General features: G+C 43.4%; 1 protein-coding gene across 1 annotated transcript in view; it reads right to left on the bottom strand.

The window, feature by feature from the left end:
* Nucleotides 1-21,758, bottom strand: part of TEX30 (testis expressed 30) — a 232,775-nt gene that overhangs the window by 194,575 nt on the left and 16,442 nt on the right. The window contains exon 2 of the mRNA XM_078657504.1: nucleotides 5,277-5,513. Within this exon, the coding sequence (XP_078513630.1) occupies nucleotides 5,277-5,513 (237 nt within the window). The remainder of the gene's footprint in view (nucleotides 1-5,276; nucleotides 5,514-21,758) is intronic.

The following is a 21,758-nucleotide window of genomic DNA, read 5'->3' as shown; positions in this document are numbered from 1 at the left end:
ATGTTCAGTGTATTTTATTGTGACGAAAATACAAGAACAGAAGTGAAATATTAACATCTTTTTGTGACATTTGTAATAAAGCTTGAAACATATTTGAACCAGTTGTTGTTGAATGGTTGCACAGATTGATGCTGTGGTGGCGCTGAGTGATGTTGTGGTGGCGACGAGTGATGCTGTGACGTTCAGTGATGCTGTGGTAGCGCATAATGATGTTATGGTGCCCCTGAGTGATGCTGTGGTGGTGCTGAGTGATGCTGTGGTGATGCGGTAGATAGAATGAGGGCGATAGATAGAGGGAGGGCGATAGATAGATAGAGGGAGGGCGATAGATAGATAGAGGGAGGGCGATAGATAGATAGAGGGAGGGCGATAGATAGATAGAGGGAGGGCGATAGATAGATAGATAGATAGATAGAGATAGATAGATGGAGGACAAAAGAAAGATAGAGTGAGGGCGATAGATAGAGGGAGGGCGATAGATAGAGAGAGGGCGATAGATAGATAGAGGGAGGGGGATAGATAGATAGATAGATAGATAGATAGATGGAGGACAAAAGAAAGATAGAGTGAGGGCGATAGATAGAGTGAGGGCAATATATATAGATAGAGTGAGGGCGATAGAGTGAGGTCGATAGATAGAGTGAGGGCGATAGATAGAGCGAGGGCAATAGATAGATAGATAGACAGAGTAAGGGCAATACTTAGAGTGAGGGCAATAGATACATAGAGTGAGGGCGACAGATAGATAGATAGAGTTAGGGCGATAGATAGAGTGAGGGCGATATATACAGTGAGGGCAATAGATAGATAGCTAGATAGAGTGAGGACGTGCACTGACAACTGGTGGTGTGTGTCTGGTGCAAGCGTGTATTGGCGGCTCGTGGTGTGTGTACCTTTTGAAAGCGTGCACTGACAGCTCATGGTGTTTGCCTGGTGAAAGTGTGCACTGACGTTTGGTGGTGTGTTTGTGGCAGGTGAAAGCGTGCACTGACGTCTGGTGGTGTGTGTGTGAATGGTGAAATTGTGCACTGACGGCTGGTGGTGTGTGCGTGCCTGGTAAAAGTGTGCACTGATGGCTGATGGTGTGTGTGTGCCTGGTGAAAGTGTGTACTATGTCTGTTGGTGTGTGCCTGGTGGAAGCGTGCACCGACGGCTGATTGTGTCTGTGTCCGGTGAAAGCGTGCACTGATGGGTGGTGGTGTTTGTGTGTGGTGAAAGCGTGTACTGATGAGTGATGGTGTCTGTACGTGGTGAAACTGTGCACTGACGGTTTGGTTTTTAGTGTAGTTGTGTGTGTGTTTGTGTGTTTGTTGAAAAGAAAGAATGAGAGAGAGAAAACATATTGCTGTGCTTTTGGGGATAGAGGGGGCCTTCCTAGGTTTTCTTAGTTTCAGATGTTGGCAGTAGAAAATACATACACGAGATTTTGTCTGCAATAAGCACTGGAGCGAAGACAAGCTTTGATATAAATCTTGCGGATATGGTTAGACAGCCAGTTTCACTTCACGTACACATGCATGCGCGTGTCTGAAGTAGGGTGCGCTCGCGCCTGCCTCAGTGCACTGGGCGTGTTCACTCTAATAAACTGACTTGCATAAAACACACGCACACCACAAGGACTGCACCACACTGGCTCCCCGAGGGCTAGGGCAGATTCTTAAAAACCCACAGAAAATGCAGTACTACGAGTTGCCTTTCCATTTTCAGAGTGAATTCACAAAGGTAGACATTCACCAGCTTAGTTGTACTGCTGCATTCAAACTTTGGAGTAGTGTTGTGTATGTGGGTGATCCTAGGTGGACTCACACGTAAAACGTTTGTGAATTGAACCGCTCTATTTCACCAATAATTTGCACATAAAACTATTCCTGTGACAAGGCAGAAGTAAGCACCTTTCTGGAGTGTTCATACTGCAGATACCACCATAATTATGCATGTACTGGAAGGGCTTTCTCGACAAACAGTTTCTTTCAAGAGAAACGACAATAGAGTAAATGCACATTTGTGTTACAATTTGTATGCAGACTAGTACACCTTTTATGCCTTGTATGCCTTGCCTTCCACATGAGAAAATGTTATGCATCTGAGTACTTGAAACAAATTCACACCAAAGAAGCAATAATCCTGCGGCAGCACATTTTTAAAGTGGCCTTTTGAAATCGTGCACGATTGTTACGAGCCTGAAAAGGATGTATAAGCCTATCTTAAGGCCTTACTGCTTCCGAAAAATGAAAAGCACGAGTGGGCATGACGAGACATGGATCGGGACAAACTGCTCACAGAAGTCTCCCACATGTTGCTACATTCTTTCAGAAAGGATGGCCGTGTTGCGCAGGTTAAAAAACAAGCATTGGCCGTGAAAGAGACAGGGCCCTGAAAGTGCGGCTTTGAGATGCGCTCTGTGGGGGGAGGGGGAGGTCAGGGGCTGTTGTGAGAGGCGCAACAACAAAGGAAAGGCAGAGGATGTTTATAAGATTCACCGAAAGTGTCCTATAAACAAACCACTCCAACATAAAGCACTCTTGAAGTTGAAATAAAATCGAGCTGAGGTTTACAATGTCCTCAGAATTCCTTTCAATGCATCGAAGGAGATCCATTTACTCAATCACGTGATGACATGTAAGGCCTCTGAACGCGATTACAGTGCTGCCGTGGTAAAAGCTTTCTGTTGGATTGAAAGCAGTTGAATTTAAAAGGGTGGCGGGAATGAGAACGGGGAGACTCCGTATATTTAATTTATAACATGGTCTACCTATAAAACAGAAACCTCTCAAGTAAAGAAAGTGCACAAAAAAAAAAAAGATTGATTGATTGGAGGTACGTGTATGAAGGCTGTTGTAGCGAAGACCATCTGGTAATGCAGTCATTTTCTTTTCACAGTGACGCCTTTAAACAAACGTGATGAATTAGTTGTAGAGGACGTGAAGTAAATCACTGACTAAAAGAAACAAGCATTGGCTGCGCAGCCGGGCCGCAAGTAACAACAAACAAGTCGGATGGGTGTGGGGGGCGGGGAAGAAGGGGAGTGAGCGAGTGGGAGGGAAGTGCTGGTGAAGCGTCGCGCTTCAAGAGCCTGGTGGGGGGGGCAGGAGAGCCAGCGAGTGGGAGGGAGGAAAGGAGCATATGGGGATGGGGTGTGAGTGAGGGGGAGCAGAAGCCTTTGATGGTGGTGTGCGAGGCCAAGCGCGCGCATGGGGAAGCTTCATGCTCCACTGCACAACATGCATTGTAGGAAATGCGGCTTGTTCAGAGAGTTTGTTCTAATACAATAGGTTTCGAGTAATTAATTACTCGACCTAAAAAGGTGATAGAAATAGCTCGATCAATAAAATCTGACTTGCCATAGCGAGTGGGCAAGTAGTGGAGAAGTGTGGCTCAATGGTTAGAGCAGGCAGACCTTGATGCAGAGCTCTGGCCAGGGACCAGGGTTTGATTCCCGCCTCGGCGGGTCTCCGGCTCATTAATTCCCCTGACTGGATATTCTCGCCTCAGTGCCTGTTCTGATCATGGGTCCCACGCTGCAACTCTGGGCAATAGCTTGCTTAGTCTCCACAACGGCCCCAAAAGCGCTGGGATGCCTGGCTGCACCTGGGGGGTGCCCAGGAGTGGACATTTCCCAGGAAAGCCAGGAAGGGTTCCTAAGCGGTATACGGACAGCGCCGGGACACCTCCGGTGGAGGTAGCTGTGCGCTTTACAAATTCCGACATTTACATTTTTTTACATTTTTTTCTACTCTGCTGTATGTCAAAATAATAATCTGAACTTACTTAGCTGGAACATTGCCAGACTTGTTTGAAGATTCAGTGACTCGAATTGGCATGCTTTTATCAGAGAATTTAATGTTAATTGCCTCCAGGAAACATGGGAGACGTTAAACCGTTATTTACTTCAGGGTATTTAAGACTTATTTTTTTGAAGCTCATGTTAATGTTTTACGTTCTGGCTCTTCTGTACTTCAGGCATTAAGACGGCCATTCCTGGGTTCTAATGTGCTTTATCTCTCGCACTTTTACAATGCTATTTCTGGTCCCCAAATTACATCCAATATATTCCTTCTGGGTACCTTTATTGAATCTTTAACCGTTAATGGGGGAGGTTCTCCAAGCCTAATTACTGCAGGAGATTTTAATATTCACCTCTGTGAGAGCACCCTTGATAGGCACATGACAAAGCCTTTATGTAGGATCCACTAGGGGCTACACATGGCGCATATGAGAGAAGGCTCTGAGCTAAATAAAATTCTAAGTGGAAATAATTTGGTTTTTACGCTGGATAAGTAGATCTATGCTTCAAATCGGCATATTCTCCCCATGTTTACTGATAGGGGATGTTCTTCTATTATAGATTTTATTTTTGTCTCAGCTTCTCTCTTTCTGTTGAGGTCTTCTTTTAATATTTCTCATAATGCTTTAAGCGACCATCTCCCTGTCGCAAATTATCATGTTTTAGCGGAAGCCTATCCCATCTCGAATTCAAGAGCCTCTTGGCACTCTTTCCCTCTCTGATCAAGGTAGGCATATCAGGTGGGCAATGGTTGAACCTGATAGTTTAAGTACTGTTTTGTAGCTGTGCTCAGGATTTTGACACTTGTCTAGATCCCACCTCCACTTACTCATCAATTCTAGAGGCTTTTAGGCGTATCCCAAAAAAACATGGTGCTTTTTTCTTGCCCGGTCACTAACCCTACTCCTCCTGGCCCTGGATGGTTTGATGCCAGTTTCTGTAAGGATTTTAAAAGCCGCAGAAAATAAAAGAATATAAAAGCTTCTACTGAATAAGTGTGTCTTTTTCAAATTTTATTGATACTGGGGCCTGAACAAGGTCTTTAACTGGATCAAAGGCTCAGACAGCCTTGTATACAGTTGTAAAGTTCCCTGGTTCCAAGCGAGAGTAGTATATCCAGTGCTGTTTTTTTCCCCACTACTTTCTGGTTCTTGAAGCCTTGTTATCCCATTGTACATTTGGGCTACAAGTAATGCTAATAAAAAACACAATCTATCTTCTATTTAGGGGAAGAACTCGGAAACTTCAGAGCTCTGCATGTTGTCATTTTAAAATGCAACATGCAGGAGGAATGGACATCTTGCTCCTGCCTCTTCCCCAAAGCAAAGCAGCAACAGTCACATAAAAACAATAACTATCTAGTTGGTAAACCTGGAGTAGGTATATTCCTCTGGGAAATATTCTTAGTAGACTATTGTAAATAATCTTCACCAATTTCTGATATAAATGACATCATAAATCCAATTAAAACCATGTAAATAAATTATCTTACCAATGCTACTTTATACGCTTTTGTTCTATAAACTAGGTTGGGTCCTTTACAGGTGAATCTGAGACACAGAATCCCATGAGCTGCCAGGTATGATGCAAGAGACGCCAAATGTTGAGAATTCATATCTCCCCCAGCTCCATGAGTAAGAATAACTCCATACAACGGGGCTCGCTGCTTGATTGGAATGGAATACACTGCATCAAGATACTTCTCTCCGAAAATCAGTTTGACTTTTTCCTAAAATCACAAAAGATCACGTCATAAGAAAACCCCCCACAAAATACACAATACACTGCAGGATTACAAATAGGCAATTGGTCAACACATTAAAAACATTCTCATTCCCATGGTTTGTAAAACAGCCTAAACACGTGCAAATAAATGTAGATGAAGGCTGCTCAAGTAGCTTTTATCTATGCCATGAAAATCAAAAGGTTCCTCACTTATATGACAGAAGGTTTAGATTCTATAAAAGGTGCAAATGCCAAGATTGTAACTTCTTTACTCTTAAACCCCCAGCATCAAAGAAAAACAACACCTAATGGTTTAACATGTATGCCAAATTAACACTTGAAACCACAGCTGTAATGAATAAGCCCCCCCCCCCCCAAGGTGATGTCACAGCAGATCACAAGTCCTCTTACAGGCTACACTATATTTATTATAGCCAGCCCTGAGCCATCATCTAGAATATGCAGCACATGTAGTTTAGGCAGTAGAACTTCTCTTTCTCTGTGGGGAAAACAGGCTCTTGAAATTCCTGCAGCCATCAGGTTCAGTAGCCCATTGCTGGTCCAATATTATTCCAATATCAAACTTGGGGAAAAAGGCATAGAGTGTTCAGGGAGCAACAAGGCAGATAATCCTCATCTGCATTGTTAATTTAATCTAAACCTCCTGTCACGATAATGTCAGACCCCGTTGGTAGGGCCCCAGGATAGATGGGCTACTGGTCCCTAACTGTGCTGGCTGAGGTTGTTTGCCGCTGGTGTCCTGGGGTTCCTTCTTCTATGGCTTGTCTTGAAAGTGCTTTATAATCTTGCAGCAGTGCTACGGACTATGCAATTCCATCCTGTATGGAGGATAGCGATGTAGTATAAAGGATTGGATACACTGCTAATCTCCCTTGTGCTATCTCTCAAACAGGTGACCCATGATAATTTACAATTTTTGGTATTCACAGAATGCACTTATGACTCCTAACTTTACGTCCGCACTCTGTCCGGAATTTCCACACCCGGGCTGTACTCTCCGCACTCGGAGCGTACTCTCCGCACCCGGACCTTACTCTCCGCACCTACACCGTACTCTCCGCACCCATGTTAATTATTGGAGGGATTTGTTAGCATGAGCTGAAAGCCATTTTGTATTTTTGGCAGCCATTTTGTTTGCCATGTGCTGCCACATGCTCGCCATGTGCTCTGTCCTCCCTCAATGTTGACTGCTCTTGCAATCTGCCTAGAAACGAACTATATTTAGCATCTTCCGCCTTCGCACATGCCCAGAAGGGCCTAGCTAGTAGAATGCACCTGCTTCTCTAGTATAACTGTCAGGCTATTTTTGCTGCTGTATGGAGAAGTAATTCTCCTCCTACTTTGTTGAGCAAGCAGATCTTGTTTGCCCATCTTAGTAATTTTTGCATGCTTACATGAGCCAAGACTGCCCCTTGGTCTTATGATGACTATGTAACCCTAAGCATATCTAAGGCCTCTGTTTTCTGTACTCCTCAGACTGCCTCATTCAGTTGCTAAGGCTTCTGTGTGACGTAGTCTCACTCTTTTGAGGTTAATAAAGATGTTCTTTTATATTTCAGGTTCTGTGCCAATTTCTTCTTTGTTGGTTTAAAAGGACCAAGTATCAGTGGGACCCCTGAGAAGGTTTCTATTTTCTACACCCAGACCGTACTTCTCTGCACCCAGACCATACTCTCCGCACCCAGATCGTACTCTCCGGCTTGATCCGTAATCTCTGGCTAGGGCGGGATAAAGTGTAATCAATGGGCCTGATTGCAAAGATGAGTGCAAGGTTAATGCATGGGTTATTGGATGAGTGCATGGCTAGCACCTCAGTGAATGTTGGAATGAAAGAATAATGCCTGAGTGATTGCATAAGTACATGGGCAGTACCTGGGTGATTGCATGGGTGCAGGGGTACAGTCTAAGTGATTGGAGGAGTGCATAGGTTGTCCCCGAGTAACTTTATTAGTGAATTGCTAATGTCTGGTTGTTTAGAGGAGTACATGGATAGTGCCTGAGTAAAAGGATGACTGCAACATAAATGCCTGGGTCATTGGATGAGTGCATGTGTAGTGTATCACTGAATGAATGAGTGCAGAAGTAGTATTAGAGTTGAATGAATGAGTTCAACAGGAGTCCCTGGGTGATTGCATGAGTACATGGGTAGAGCATTGGTGTTTGCATAAGTGCAGGGGTAGTGGCTTGGTGATTGTGCATGGGTTTTGCCACTGTGAAATTAAAAATACAAAGATAATGCCTACGTTATCCTATTTGTGCCAAAGTTGTGCTACAGAGATTAGATGACAGCATGGAGAGTGTTTGTGTGAAAGGATCACTACCTAGCTGATGACATCAGCAACATAATGAACGTTTTAAATAGTGTAAAGGATCAACATTATTTTTAATAGAAATAAATAACATAACAGTGTTGACTGCACAGTCACCACTGAGGGGAGCATAAATTGTGCACTGCATGCACCATGATGCAAAGGAGAAAACCTTTCTGGGTAATGATGTAGTGTCTGACCGTACCCTTTTCCCTGCCCAAACTGTTTTTCATGATCTTCTCTACCATTTTTCACACATTCCTCATGTTCCTTTTTGTAAAAATTGCAATCAGACCCATTGATTACACTTTATCCAGCCCAAACTGGAGATTGGGGCTTGAGCCCGAGAGTACGGCCCTAGCCCGAGAGTACGGTCCGGGTGCGGAGAGTACAGTGAGAGTGCAGAGAGTACAGTAAGAGTGCAGAGAGTACAGTGAGAGTGCAGAGAGTACAGTGAGAGTGCAGAGAGTACAGTGAGAGTGCAGAGAGTACGGTGAGAGTGCAGAGAGTACGGTGAGAGTGCGGAGAGTACAGTCCGGGTGCGGAGAGTACAGTCCGGGTGCGGAGAGTACAGTCCGGGTGCGGAGAGTACAGTCCGGGTGCGGAGAGTACAGTCCGGGTGCGGAGAGTACAGTCCGGGTGCGGAGAGTACAGTCCGGGTGCGGAGAGTACAGTCCGGGTGCGGAGAGTACAGTCCAGGTGCGGAAATTCCGGCCCGAGTGCGGACGTAAAGTTAGGAGTTGTAAGTGCATTCTGTGAATACCAAAAATCGTAAGTGGCTTCTGTAAATACTAAAAGTAGTAAGTTTAGGATTTTGTCTCAGATTAGTTCTGTGAATCGGCCCCGCAGAGTCTGCTACAACGGTGAATGCTAGGATAAAATATAGAAGCTGCAAAACATTTTTTTGTCTGGTCATATAAAACAATACCTTTTCTGGCAATGAAAGGTCTATCAACATCGAGAGCTTAAGAATCTGTCCAAAAGAGTGCACTCATAAGACTATGTGTAATTTACCTGACACTTGATTCAAAGACAAGCCTTCACTGTCTGGCCATTGTAAAATGTAAGGAAGGAAAAATACAGATTAATAAAATATCATATATAACAGCATTATTGCCTTGTGATAGGTGGACTACATTTAGATTAACAGAACAACAATGCTTTAGAAACTTGAAAGAAAGACGTTTTCCAAGGCGATTATCCAAGTAAGTTTATTGAAATAGTTTTTAGACAAAGTAATAGGTAAATGACGTGTCTTTTTTCAGGTGCTTGCTCTAACCGCCATTCCATGTATTCTGCATTCTACCACACCATTCCAAATCATTCCATATATCCTCTCACTCACATGTACATCTAGACTACACCCCCCATCCTTATAACAAAACAAATTAATCCCTATGATGCACTTGTATATACCATAACAATGATAAAATGTAACTCAACACATAATCCTGCTAGTGAACTAGTAATAGTCGTCAGCTCAAACTAACACCTATCTCCATATTCACCCAGTCCTTCATTTCTACATCAGCATTCATCTCATGATTTGCCTATTGACGTCTCAATAACCATGAAAGTTACAAATTGTATCATAGAATGTCGTCCTTTTAACAGTTTAAAGGTGTTCTACCAGTTACACAATTAGCAGTTACCCTATACAATAGCAATGTGACTTGCAAAGTCCTCCTTCAACACCAACCTGAGTTAAATGGATTGACTCTTTTACAATTATGTTCCACCTCTCCACCTGACCATTTGCCTAGGGTTGATACAATGCAATAGTTGTATGTTTAATGACCGGATGACATCAAGAACTTCTTCATCTTCCCCCACATGAACAGCACTCCATTATCCGGAACTAAACTTTTACAAGAAATTTCCTTATAGATACTATATCATGATCCTTTGTCATCACCTTTGTCCACACTTCCTGAAATACAACTCCTTTATGTGCTGCAAAACCTCCCTCAACACACTCAAAGATGACAGCAACTTCACATTCCTCGTCTTTATTAAACTTCCTTGAGTCTCATCCAAAGGCAAGCTACACAACCCATTGGCTTGTCCGTTAAACTTACCAGGAACATATTTTAATTGAAGAATGGTAAGCTTGTCATTTAGACATCAACTTTCATGACATAGTCCTCCCACCTCCTGGTGCCCAACGAGGTTTATGATCAGCTCAAAGCAAATATTTCATGCCTCACAAATAATACTTGAAATGGTAATTGCTCATAATTCACATTCAATCATGGAATAAATATTTTCAGCCGGCCTAAGGGTACATGAACCATACGCCACGACCCACTCCTCTGACTCATTCCTTTGTACCAACACTGCTCCCAGGCAACCACTGGCATCCACCACCACCTCACATTTTTCCCCACTGATGAATAGTTTCAAAGACAGTGCAACTGAGATTTCCATTTTTAACATTTTAAAAATCTGTTCTTGCTCATCATTCCACATGCACTTTATCTGGCAAAAAAATGTACTAACCCAGGAAATTATCTTAACTGATCCTTATCAGAAGGTACAGTGGCATAAACAATTGCTTTTGCATGATCATAGTTTGGTGTAATTCCAGCACTTGAATTTCTGTGCCCCAAATACTCCACTTCCGATTTACAAACTTACATTTATTTTCCTTCACCATTAACTCGGCTTCTGGCAATGGAGACGACAATTGTTAAAGATTCACATCAAATGTGTCAATATCCTTTCCAACAACCAACACATCGTCATGAAACACTCTACCCCTTCAATTACTTTTGAGGTCTCATTCTTAAACCTTTGGAACACAGCTGAAGCACTGGTCAATCCAAATGGCATGGGTGTATACTGGAATGCTCCTTCCGGAGTGTTGAATCTGGTAAAGTGTATGGAATCCTCCTCCAGTTTGACCCGATGATACACTCTTGTTCAGTCAACAGTAGAAAACACAGCACCACTGACATAGATTCTAATAACTCTTGCAGATTAGGTCATGGATAACTATTTATCCATATAGCATCATTCAAACACCTAAGGTTCACACACAATCTTGGTTCCCCCAAACTCTTCAGTGCAATGATAATAGGGGACAACCAATCTTAACATTCAGTCACCTCAATTATGTTCTTTGAGCATAACTTCTATAATATCTCCTTTACTTTTGTCTTAGAAGACAAAGGTACATTACAAACCTTGTGCCATACAGGTCTCACCTCCTGCACAACGACTGTGTTTGTAATTGTTCTACCTACCTAAATCCCCTCGGAAAACCTCATTGAACTCCTCACTTAGTTTAGCATACCTCTCTTTTGTTCAATCCAATGGCACAAAGAGCTGGATTGGTCCTGGGATCCAACCACATTCCAGGCTCTTCTTGATGGGGCCAACTCAAAATTGCCCCACCTTCTTTTGTAACAAATATTTTTCCATAACTTCTCCTTCCCTAAAACTCCAGCTCTGACCAAAAGTATCCCTTCAAATCCATCTTATGGCCCGAATAATTTCACAGCAGTATAGTAGTTGGTTTCAGTGGTCTTCCTTTCCACAATTCTATGTACAATTCATAACTGATGATAGTTTACCGTACACATGAATCCACCCCCAATTCAACACGAATAACATCCATAGTCGCTGTACAACTCAGAAAACGTTTACTCTTGTATGACCTGACCATGTACACACAATACTACTCCATCATCATGTTCAGATTCTTCATCTAGAACCAAAAAATTCACTTCCCCTATGGATTGATACTTACATGCATGTACAAAATGACCCTTTTCTTTTTATTTTTACATGTGTTGTTAATCTTATCAACTGCAGGGCAATGAGGGGATGAGGCAGCAGAGGAAGATTTACTATCTTGGGGAGAAATGAATAACAGGATGAACGATCCAATAGATAGCAGACCCACCTTGACCAAGGGGTGGGTGGGGGGGGGAGGCAGAGGGTGGGAAGAGATGAGACTGTGAGCAATAGATCTATGTACATTGAGTCTAATTCGATGTGAATTGAATTTGAATGAATTTGAATGAACATTTCTGTATATGTAGCACCCACTGGAACGTAAAAAACAAAATATCATAAAAAATATTTAAACTAAAAAACTGCAGGGAAATGCATTTGCTAGATGACTAGAACTACCACATCTATAGCACCAGTCATATTTTTCCATTTTATAATATCAGCATGTACCCCGTGCATTATCTTCTTTTTCTGTATTCTTCCTTTTGTTTATCTAACCACGGTTATATCCTTTATCATCCGCACACACAAATATTGCCACACAAATATTGCAGCACTATTCTCACATACTGCATGCACACACTTTCAGATAATTCTGGTGGCATTTATTGCCCTTTTTTAATGTAGTGATATCTGCCCTTGCCCACACCCTATCTGAACTTTTTTAGATCAAAATCTGGTCCCTTAGAACCTCATTGTATGTAATATGCTCAAAATTACATGAAATCACCAAAGCCCTCAAAGCTGACATGTATTCATCAATTCCCCCTTGAATAAAATGTAAATCTTTCAAGAACTATATTCACCTTTTTCCCATACCTCTCTTGAAGCTGCCTCACAGCCCTTTGATTCACATTCATATCTACTGCATTTTCCAACTCTGGACAATTCTTAAATTCTTTCAATCCTACAACACCAAAGACAACTTAAGTCATGCCAACTGTCTAGTGGGTGAATATACACCATTTTCAAGCACTTAAACATAAGCCTGACAAAGACCTTCCACATGTTCCCCTTAAATTGGTGGTTCTTTTGACTCTGATATAAATGGAAGTGGTGGTTGAAATGAGAACATATCAGATACTGTACTGGCTTTGTAAATAAATAACAAGAAAGCAAGGCAATGTTATTAACTGGAGTGCCTGTTACCAAACACTACATGTAACAGTACAAAACATTGTAGATGATCAATTGTCAAGAAATCTATAATTCCCTGATGTACTAGTGCTGCTTAACTTGCATCTGCCCAATCCAATGTGGCCACCAGGGAAATATCACCATCCAGTGGAAATCACAAAAAAATCGTTGGATTAAGCCCAAACCAATATGGCCGCAAAAGATGATGTGAGCAATCAGTAACTCAACACTGATTATTACTGAATTGACTAATTCAATATGGCCGCAAAAGTCTAAGTCATCCCGAGTATGTTCCATAACTAATTGGTTCGAGCAATCCAATATGGCCACCTATGATGACTTCACCAACAATACTGATCCTTCCTCAGCAAATTGATGTGTAGCCAATCCAAGATGGCCACCAAACAAAAGATATAAGTGAGCAAGCGCGCCCTGACGAATCCAACAATGGGGAGGGACCCGATAACAAAACTCGCCAGCCAAAATGTCAATTTATAGTTCACGTCCCAGTATATTAAAATGAGTGCTCGCACTCCATAGTAACCCCGGCTTGCCACACGCATTAGCTTTGAGCCTCCGTCGCGCTACTCACCACTTCCTACCACACGTGTGGGCACAGAAATATATTTATATATTTTTTAAGGTGATTTTCCAAGTGAGTTGATTGTAATACAATTTATACGAAGCAATAGGCAAATGTGGCGTACTTTACGGGCCCCTCCTCCAATCACTGTTCCTCACATTCAATCACACCATTCCAAATCTCAGCAGCATTCGATACATGCTCTCACACGTGCATACATCCCAAAACACATTCAGACTACCACAAAACTGATCTCATGTTTTGCTACCTCAAAAGGGTAATTGACCATCTTTTCCTTGGGAGTTAATACAATGGGTAGAAAAAGTGTTAAGGGATGCTGTTTCTGGCTTGCAGTCGTCACACAAACTGGTACTAGACAAACACTGATAGTTATACCATTTCCTAACCTGCTCTCCCAGTGGAAGAACCCCTGCCTGAAGAGTCCAGGAGACAGTTATTACTGTATATAGACTGTGCATCTCTTCCAGAACCCTTACTTTCTGCACTAACTGGATGAGTTCAAAGTCTAATCCAAAAGAGTCATGGTTTTAGTTGTGCACACTGGTTAACATCACACAGACAGTAATTCTTGAAGCAATAAGGAGAGAATAAGACAAGAAAAAGTAAGCATTGTTTTTGAGAACTCATTCTCCACATGGGCCAGTATATTTAACGTACAATAACCCCAGAGTTTGGGTCCATATAAACTTCTACTCAAACATTTTACATGGTGTACCAACACATTTACAGATGTGGTACAGTTACCAAAACACCTGCTAAACAAGTTCAGACTTATTATTGTTGAAGAATAGGGAATTGTTAGCTTTACTTAGCTGCTTAGTTTTCTTCCCTTGAGGATGAAAATCTAATCTCAAGATAATCAAAATATGATACCTCGGAGACCAGGATGCTTTTAGAAGTAAGGATTTTTAAACTTCTATTTAGGTCCAAAAGCCAAGATCTTAGACTTTGGTACATTAATGAGTAATTTAATTCTAACCAAAATTTCTCAAAGCTAACCAGAAGCCACACTAATATCTTTTAGTAAAAGTGCAAATAAATGTATCATCGGTGTGACAAAAAGAGGCTTTACCTGTGTCAAACCAAGAAGCATCACAGATTAAGCCCTGCAGTTCAATATCCAGACCATTAACAATTAAGTTAAGGAATAAAGGGAACAAGGGTATAACAGGTCCTTCGTACTATTCACAGGTCTTTAGTTATCTTCCTGTCAATGTCAAGTGAATACATACAGTAGTGTCTGAATGGAGATGGAGAGCCAGTTCAATTACCAACTATGGCAGCCTGGTGAATCCATAACGGAAAACAACGTTGTTCTATCTATGGCATTAAAAGCGCTTTTAAAATCAAGGAAGGCTGGAGGATGCATTTTTGAGATGGGCATATTTAATGACAAATGGCTGAAGGAAAAAGGCCTGATCAATAGTCACCAATACCAACAGTCTGGGTATCCTCAAAATTAAGTGAGCACACACCCACTTCTGTAAATTTTTGGAGGATCAATTTGCCAAAACAATTCCTCATACAATCTACAAGAAAAGTACAAACCAAGATGGCTGATGGAACAGGAGTGTTTTTGTGAACTAATGGGGGCTGGGTTCACTATCGGGGTAAAGCCCAGTCATGCCCTAGCCATCCAACCACCAGAAAGAAAAACGAAATCACCTGCCTGAAATACTTCATTCCGAAGAATGCCATTGACGACTGCCATCGATAAGCCACCACTGAATGGTTTCTGCTGATGGCTGCCCGCTGCCCTGATTGTTTAAGTCAGGGGTGGGCAGCAGGATCGCCGTGCTGCTGCTGGTCCCGACCGATCAGGGGGTTTAAAAACTCCCTCTGCCTCGTAGTCTCCAGCTGCTGTGGGCACTGATGTACTGGCCCAGGGCAGGTCTGATGCAGGTAGCAACAACGGAGGCAGGAAATTGATTGTTTCTGGGAGTAACAGAGATGTCCTCGAACTAAACACTGGAATAGAAAAGCCACTAAAAATAAGATCAGTAGGCTGTGTGCATCTCAGCTGTTTTGAGACCGTATTGGATTCGTGGACTCCTGCCAAGTCAGACTGCATAGACGGTCCCCCTGCCTCATTGAGATTGCAACAAAGCTTGGTAAGAAATGGCAGAGGGCCAGGGCGGAACTGAGGCAAAAAGGCATGGGGTCTAGCGGTCCGTCTCCCCTGATTCAAAGATGCAAGTTTGACCCCAGACCTGGCTGCAAACCCAGAAGATTGCCTACTGCCTGGATGTCAAGGGAAGAATGACAGTGACCCTCGAGAGAGGCTGCAGAGATGCAACACTGAAGTTGGTAATTCGGTAAAGACATGTGCCTTCGCAGGGACGTCTTGATCTATCCCAGCCAACTATCTCCTGTGTCCCGTGCACCCTGCCATCCTCGCCACAATATCACTTCTACTGGTGGATACAGACTTATCCCCTAGAATACCCGCTATCCACGGTCTGTTGGGGATCAAACAGAACTCCATTTAAGGTCCTCCTTTGATGTGTATACATGTTGGGTGCAGCTCACGATCAAAATAGAAATAAAAAGCAGGCCATCTAAGCACCCAGAGAGTTGGACATTTTGGATTGGTTATACGCTTGTCACATTAACTTTGTTGCACAGCTCAAGTTGCAACTTTTTTAACTTTAAACACTGTAGCAACTAAGAAGCTAGCATTTGTTCCCCCCCTCACATGAGAGCAGCCTGTATTAGAAGAGACAGAAGCGTGTAATCTACTAGATAACACTAGGAATCCTCTGTGACTCTCAAAAGTGCAGCCATCTTGGACTGGTCTGAAACCAGTCACGGCTCCACAATCATAATTAAAAGGACAGACAATTCAGTCCACACTTGCTACAACCTTTTAATGAAGGCTATCTAGTCTCCTAAAACAGAAGGTCCGAATAGAGTATGCCCCCTTTAAACTGGAACTACAGAACTCTGATTCAGGATTCCCATCCTTCTGCCCGCAGCATATCCCAGAAGACACTGAAACCGCATTGCACAGATTTACATCTCTAGATTTTGAGGTACTTCGGGTGCCCCCTTATTCTTACAGAGAGTTCATTGTAACACTCACACAGGACCCCCGGGCTCTTCTCAAGGGGGCAGAACGAGGACAGTCTCATTCAGTGTGAACTTATCCCAAATGCCCAAATTACTCAAGTCAAAAAAATTATCCCAACACTATTCAACAACCTAAAACCCCATGGTGCAAACTCCTTCTCCATCACTTACCCCCCAAACTGCTCAGCTAACGCTACCAAAAATATCAAGCACAGATTGATTAAGCAACACCCTGAAATACTCATAGCTGATATTTATTACAACACCTCCAAAGGACAAGATGAAACTGTTCTCACCTTCCACACAACCCAACCTGCAAAATGGAAAATAATCCTAGAAAACTAAAACCTACAACTTCTCGTACGGGAGCAAACTGACAATATCTAACTCACTAACTTTCAAAGGCAATGCCACCATAACTATATAAAGAAACATCAATGTCATGATCCAAGCCAATGACATCAATCTACGATCCCTTGAATCCATATTCCTAACACTACGCAATGCAATTTCCTATTCGCCCAACTTTCCCGCTTCGACCCAATCGCCCTGCAGGTTCTAACGCAGGGAGAAATGCCCACAAGACACACTAGAAGTTCTTACTCTATCTTCACCTCCAACATACATTCCGCCCTCATGACCTCTCTAAAAGATTCTGCTACCACCATCCTACTCGACTACATGACGATCCCTCCCCCTTGCGCGGGTGACCGCTCAGCCATACCCAACACATTAATCAGACTAGATCCCAGCAACAGCCCCAGTCCAAGACCTCAACCAACCTCACAACCCCCTTGACAATCCTCCCATTAACCAACCCACCCACCAATCTCATCCTCCCACACCATGCAGGACGTCGTTCTGGAGGCGACCGCACCAGGCAAATCCAAAATGTCATTATCCTTCACCAAACTGACTGAAAAAGTACTATGGTGCCCACACAACTCGTACACTGTACACAACCCAACAAGGGAAGAAACACGTGGCAACTCAACTCACACTCTCAATGACCTACACCCCTCTAGTCGAACACCACGGGCCTGACAACTCGTTCCTAAACACATTCACACACTCCTCACTGAACCTAATGTCCACGATCGATCTAAATGAGGGACGAATACACATGGATAGTCAACTCGCCAAAGTAACGCAGGCTGTCAACAAAATCCTAATGAACCTGAAAACGTATCCTGAACAAGCATAATCTGTCACGCTTCCCCTCTACTTGCATCACCTGACAACACCTGCGGCTGTCTCACATCCAGCCAGAAAGCTGGCTCACAATACCTCTCAACAACCAATCTCAAACGTTGTAAAGAACTAGCACCAAGATGTCTTTGAGGTAGGCGATGGATCTAGCTAAAATAGCTAAAACATACAACCTTATGCCAACCTTGGACAACCCCACCTCCAAGATCCAGGTGCTCACTGGAATCGGGTGAGATGTCAACCCACCAAGGACTGCCAGGCCACCAGAACACCTCATCAATGTCATCATGGCACCCCCTTTCAGAAGCACCACAGCAGCGGAAATACTAACTGCATGTACATAAACTATAGATTAGCAACTAAGCATGCAGCAGAACTGGCTGAAGCCATCCTGAACTATGATATTGACATTGCGTTCATCACAGAAACATGGCTAAATGAATCCTCATACCCAATCCTTAACCTACTAGTCCCTCCTGGTTTTTCCATCATCCAGAAAGATAGGGAAGACTGCCACGATGGTGACATAGCCATCATCCAGAACAATAGCATCACTATGGCAGAAACAAAGACCTTCACCTACCACCAATGTTCCCTCTATTTTTTTCCTCTTTGTGAGTCAGTGTAGGGTCTCTGTGCACTGCAGCAACAGCTATGTGCACAAGGTACTAGACCACGCATGTGGGTGAAGCGCCAAATATCACTCCAAACCTTTGCTTAAAAAAGTGAAAAGACTGTGCATTTCCACACATTCAGCGCCACGTTAAGAGTCTTAAGGCAGGTTTGCAATTTGGAAACACATGCCATGACATGAATTGGTTACATAGGGAAGTACACTTCTGGTTTAGAAAAACACAAGACTCATGTCTGGGCAAACCCGTCCCACTTAAGGTGAAAAGTGTAACTGCAAAAAATGATGAACGGAATGCTGAATGATTCAAACATTCTCCCCCTGGCAAGAGATCTGGGTTAAATCCATCATTCTGGTGCCCACTATGCCACCCCAGTTTGGACCCAGCCATATGCAAATCAGTCTTGACCCTGTGCCTCATGGGAACAGTCCAGACCGAACAGCCAAGCCAGGTCCTCACTGGACCGGAAACAAGCATCTTGGACTGGTTTCGGGGTATGTCACCCTTCATCCACCAGGCTAGCTTGAATCCAGTGGCACAGTGAGCAAGGGACTCCCGTTTGGGCATACCTGTCCCACTTAGGGCAAAAAGTGTAACTGCAGCAAATGAGGGACGGAATGCTGAATGATTCAAACATTCTCCCTCAGTCAAGAGATCTGGGTTAAATTCATTGTTCTTTGTCCCACTACGCCACGTCAGTTTGGACCCAGCCATATGCAAATCAGTCTTGACCCTGTGCCTTCTAGGAACAGTCCAGATCGAACTGCCAAGCCAGGTCCTCCCTGGACCAGAAACAACCATCCTGGGACCGGTTTCGGGGTATGTTACCCTTCATCAGCCAGGCTAGCTTGAATTCAGTGGCACAGTGAGCAAGGGACTCACGTCTGGGCATACCCAGCCCACTTAGGGCGAAAAGTGTAACTGCAGCACATGATGGACGGAATGCTGAATGATTCAAACATTCTCCTCCAGTCAAAAGATCTAGGTTAAACCCATTCTTCTTCTGCACGCTACACCACTCCAGTTTGGACCCAGCCATATACAAATCAGTCTTGACTCTGTGCCTTATGGGAACAGTCTAGACAGAACTGCCAAGCCAGGTCCTCCCTAGACCGGAAACAAACATCCTGGGACCGGTTTCGGGGTATATCACCCTTCATCCACCAGGCTAGCTTGAATCCAGTGCCACAATGAGCAAGGGACCCACGTCTGGGCATACCTTTCCCACTTAGGGCAAAAAGTGTAACTGCAAAAAAGTATGGATGGAATGCTGAATGATTCAAATATTCTCCCCCAGTCAAGAGATCTGGGTTAAATCCATTGTTCCTTTGCCCACTATGCCAACCCCAGTTTGGACCCAGCCATATACAAATCAGTCTTGACCCTGTGCCTCATGGGAACAGTCCAGACCGAACTGCCAAGCCAGGTCCTCACTGGACCGGAAACAAGCATCTTGGACTGGTTTCGGGGTAGGTCACCCTTCATCAGCCAGGCTAGCTTGCATCCAGTGGCCCAGGGACAGAAAGAAACAGTAAAATACCAGCCGGGCGGAACACTAGGCTAGGCAGAAATGTCCAACTTACGTGTTACCTAAAAGAAATGCATTAAATCCAAAAGCACAACGTGTAAAGCATAATGGTGCTCAGACCTATCCAGGCCGCCGATCTGTCAGGGGGCACAGGAGCTAAATTATGGGCCACGCTGAGAAATTATTTCTAAGCAGCCCGGGACTGCCGACTCGAGTCCACTAGGCGAGGGAGAGTGCACTGCTGCATCATGCAGTCAGGAGACAGCGGTTAGAGGGCCGTTCATCACCAGTGGAGAGTCACCCTGCATTGGGTAAGAAGAACTGCAGGACAAACACACTAAGTATAACCACCAGCCACTGTCAGTCACAGTATAACAGTCACAATCAAACTGATTTAATTTTAGGAAAGCACCGGATATTTTTTCTTTGGAAGTTCCCGGCCGCCTATTGAGGAACGTCTTAAGCAAAGCAGTAAGCCATACACAGGGTACGGTAGTATGCCCAACTTGCTAGCGCCGCTGTAAACTTTAGAACACAAGTTGGTGAATTACCTGGTGTGTATTCTAGCACCAAATGTTAACGTTTAGCCAAATACATCAGTCTTTGACAGAATTACTGAATAATGTGAACCACAGTAGGAACTGAGCTACAACTATGAACTAATTGGTGGGCAAATTAAACATTGTTTTTCCTATTGGGGTGCTGGCTGCAGGCACACAGAGTGTGGGATTTGTGTCATATAGTCCACTTGGGGCCTCAGTGGCAATGCACTGTGTGCATGCTTACCGGACTTCACAGTGTTGTCAGCGTCGGTGACTGAGACTATGCAGGCTGTTTTTCATTTTACTAGCCTTACCCTAAAAAGCACTGCTGCTGCTTGAGCGGGTGGCTGGCCCCCTATAAAACCGCATGCAAGTGGCCCCGTAAGAAGCAAAAACTGCTGTGAGCCAAAGCGAGAAACTCCCAAGGAGAACTGCCTGTGGCTCTCATTACGCTCTGGCACATCTTTAAATTGCAACTATAGACCTTTTCCTTCCTCCCTGGCTGAGGCACCAACACAAGTCGCAGCTCCAGACTGAAACCAAAGCTGCTCCCAGGCATTGGTGGAAAGCAGCAGTCAGGTAACTCACCCTAGGGTTGCTACCTTCTCCAGAGAAAAACTGGCCATTAGTTGTTATTCAAAATGTCTGCAAAGGCCTGGACCTGATACTAAACAGGCCTGAAAACAAAACTTAATTAATTCTTTGTAACGTGCCATTTCTGTATATGTTTACTTTAAGTGTTAGTCACTCATAGATCACATCCAGAACACTTTTAAAACTGCTTTCTATTTATATTTGTTCCTTGTAGTATGTACAGATAAAAAGTAGAAATATCCGCTTTAAGTGATTTTGCTTATTTTTGTACTGTCCTCAACATCAACATATGTGCCCTGTGTTCATTTGATTTCAGCAGGATGTGCTTAGCTGTATTACGGTGCAATAAAGTGCAAAGGCATGGGGGTATGAGATGTTTTAGGATGATTTCTTTACTTTTATTTCTTCTGGGCACATAAATCATATCAGTATCTTAATTTTCCATTTCAGAGGTTGTGAATCAGTTTCAAAATATTCTAGATCTTATTGATTGAGAGGGTGTAATTTCCAATATTTATCTCTTTGAATGCACTTCATCTCTTGGTTTCACTCTCGAGAAAATGTCACACTAACTGTCAAACATATGGCACTTGGGTGACACAGAAACCATGGAAATGTGAACTGTAAGTAATCTAAAAAAAATTGCCAGCTATGAAAGAATGTATTCTTTTCTATGGTTTTTGGTTGTGGCCTCTGCTGGGGGTGAGATTTAAAAGCTCTTGCAGCCCATACCTGCACCACTTGCGTTGTCATCTTACAGAGCCCATTTTCCTTCACTCACATTCCCCACTAACGGAACGCCATGCAATTTCCTGTGCTTTATAGCGGCTTTAAAATCTTCTTACAGTTTCTCGCTGCTTTAATTG

The sequence above is a fragment of the Lissotriton helveticus genome, chromosome 8 (assembly GCF_964261635.1).
Source record: "Lissotriton helveticus chromosome 8, aLisHel1.1, whole genome shotgun sequence".
NCBI lineage: Eukaryota > Metazoa > Chordata > Amphibia > Caudata > Salamandridae > Lissotriton > Lissotriton helveticus.
This window is presented reverse-complemented; position numbering and strand designations above follow the sequence as displayed.